Genomic DNA, 2,407 nt, shown 5'->3' on the forward strand with positions numbered 1-2,407 from the left:
ACTGCATCATTGAAGTCTCAAATTTACAGGATCATCATCTCAAAACACCACGCGCCTCCATTAAGCTTTTTTCCTTCTCATGAAAAGCTCCAAATTTGAAGCATCTCAAAATGGCTCACATCTCCGCCATGCACGTGCTAGGCACTACTTTACCGACATCTTCCACCCAATCTGTCACCGCGCCCGGCAGGTTTGTTTTGATTGAGTTGGTTGATTACATCAGCCCGCAACGGAACGTACTTATTTCTATTCCGGAGTTGGTTCCCCCAGAATGGCCACCCCAACACCCGGTAAGGAAGACAGCTCAACCAAGCAGACGCCACCGATTCCGAATGCCGTCATAGATCGCTCCTCGGGCGAGCAGCAGGATGGCAAACAGTGGGGCTACGATTTATATCCGGAGCGGCGCGGCGAAAAATACAAACCCAGCTGGGGCCGGGTTCTGCTCGGCATGGAGGGAACCGAAAACCTGGACAAGATCAAGTGCGAACGGAACGTGTACAAGTGCGTCAAGAACAGCCCGATGGTGAAACTGATGATGGGGGCGCTGAAGAGTTCCGGGTGGTGAGTTGAAGGTTTGGTTTTTGTTAATTTGAGTAAATTTTTAAGGAGTTTCGATCTTTTAGCGCAATTGACATCCGGCGGCACATTGCGTGCGAGGTGTGTGACGTCAGCGTCAGCGGTGGGTACGATCCGGTGCTGAACCAGGTCGTCGTTTGCCAGAACATTGCGAGGAACGAGGGAATCGTGCAGGGCGTGCTGACACACGAGATGATTCACATGTTCGACTACTGTCGGAATGATTTGGACTTTAAAAACATTGACCACCTGGCATGCACGGAGATTCGGGCGGCCAACCTGACGCACTGCTCGTTCATGAGTGCGTGGACGCAGGGAGATGCTTCGCCGTTCAACATCAAGGAGGCGCATCAGGTAGGAAGAAGCGTAACATTTTGAATTCAATTATTGAACCAAATATTCCGTAGAATTGTGTTAAAACCAAAGCCCTCAACTCGGTGTTGGCGGTGAGAAAGGTCAGCCCGGAGGAGGCGATTGCCGCCGTTGAGCGCGTCTTTCCCAAGTGTTACAACGACCTGGAACCGATTGGCCGAAGGATACGGCGCAATTCAAAGGACATGTACAAGGCGTACATGGAAGGGCCGATGTACGGATACGATGTGGAATAGCGTACATAAAAAAGAATGTTTTTTTAGACTTGTTTGAAAGTTATAGTGTAATATATGCTGGAATGACACGCAGAGTTGTGAAAGACCTTTTTGATTTGAGAAATTTTCCACGTTCAGCTTAACTCAAACTTTTTTGCAAGGTATTTTTATCTGAAAGGTCGGACGATAACTCATTTTTAAAATCTTTCTAAAATCGATTCTTTCAACCATATGTCAAATTTTCAAAACTTTCACTAAGATCATATTTTTGAAAATCTTGTAAGTTTCAAAGAATAAATATGTTCAAATTGTTCACAAAATCCTTTCATAAGTTGAAGTATGGATATCGAACGAAGCGAAATTCTGTATGCTTTTTCGCTTTATTAGAGTTTTTTTTAGAAAATATTAAAAAAATTACAAAATAACGTATTGTTTCGAAAGTACTCAAATATTTAAAATATCCAATATGGGTATCAAACGAATTAAAATTTTGTATGCTTTTATTCTATTTTTCATATGAGCAGTTCTCTAGGATTTCGGTCATTCGATTTTTTTTGTATTTTTTAATCCGACTGAAACTTTTTTGGTGCCTTTGGTATGCCCAAAGAAGCCATTTTGCATCATTAGTTTGTCCATATAACTTTCCATACAAATTTGGCAGCTGTCCATATAAAAATGATGTATGAAAATTCAAAAATCTGTATCTTTTGAAGGAATTTTTTGATCAATTTGGTGTCTTCGGCAAAGTTGTAGGTATGGATACGGACTACACTGGAAAAAAAATGATACAGGGTAAAAAAAAAATTTGTGATTTTTTATTTAACTTTTTATCACTAAAACTTGATTTGCAAAAAAACACTATTTTTAATTTTTTTTATTTTTTGATATGTTTTAGAGGACATAAAATGCCAACTTTTCAGAAATTTCCAGGTTGTGCAAAAAATCATTGACCGAGTTATGAATTTTTTAATCAATACTGATTTTTTCAAAAAATCGAAATTATGGTCGCAAAAATTTTTCAACTTCATTTTTCGATGTAAAATCAAATTTGCAATCAAAAAGTACTTTAGTGAAATTTTGATAAAGTGCACCGTTTTCAAGTTAAATCCATATTAAGGTGACTTTTTAGGAAATAGTCGCAGTTTTTATTTTTTTTAAATTAGTGCACATGTTTGCACACTTTTGGAAAAAATATTTTTGAAAAGCTGAGAAAATTCTCTATATATTGCTTCTTCGGACTT

General features: G+C 39.1%; 1 protein-coding gene across 1 annotated transcript; it reads left to right on the plus strand.

The window, feature by feature from the left end:
- Window positions 1-203: 203 nt before the first annotated feature.
- LOC6036171 (mitochondrial inner membrane protease ATP23 homolog) lies at window positions 204-1,259 on the plus strand. The gene is made up of 3 exons (XM_001846203.2): window positions 204-564; window positions 627-933; window positions 987-1,259. Exons 1-3 carry the CDS (start codon window positions 272-274, stop codon window positions 1,185-1,187), a joined length of 801 nt encoding a protein of 266 aa, XP_001846255.2. The 5' UTR covers window positions 204-271; the 3' UTR covers window positions 1,188-1,259.
- The last annotated feature ends 1,148 nt before the right edge of the window (window positions 1,260-2,407 follow it).

The sequence above is a fragment of the Culex quinquefasciatus genome, chromosome 2, assembly GCF_015732765.1.
Source record: "Culex quinquefasciatus strain JHB chromosome 2, VPISU_Cqui_1.0_pri_paternal, whole genome shotgun sequence".
In the NCBI taxonomy this organism is placed as follows: Eukaryota; Metazoa; Arthropoda; class Insecta; order Diptera; family Culicidae; genus Culex; species Culex quinquefasciatus.

Bases quoted from the DNA above. Each gene is read 5' to 3' on its own strand.
- LOC6036171 (XM_001846203.2), top strand. From the start codon at position 272: ATGGCCACCCCAACACCCGGTAAGGAAGACAGCTCAACCAAGCAGACG. The intron at 565-626 runs GTGAGTTGAAGG...TCGATCTTTTAG, and splicing joins GCGCTGAAGAGTTCCGGGTG to CGCAATTGACATCCGGCGGC. The intron at 934-986 runs GTAGGAAGAAGC...AATATTCCGTAG, and splicing joins ACATCAAGGAGGCGCATCAG to AATTGTGTTAAAACCAAAGC.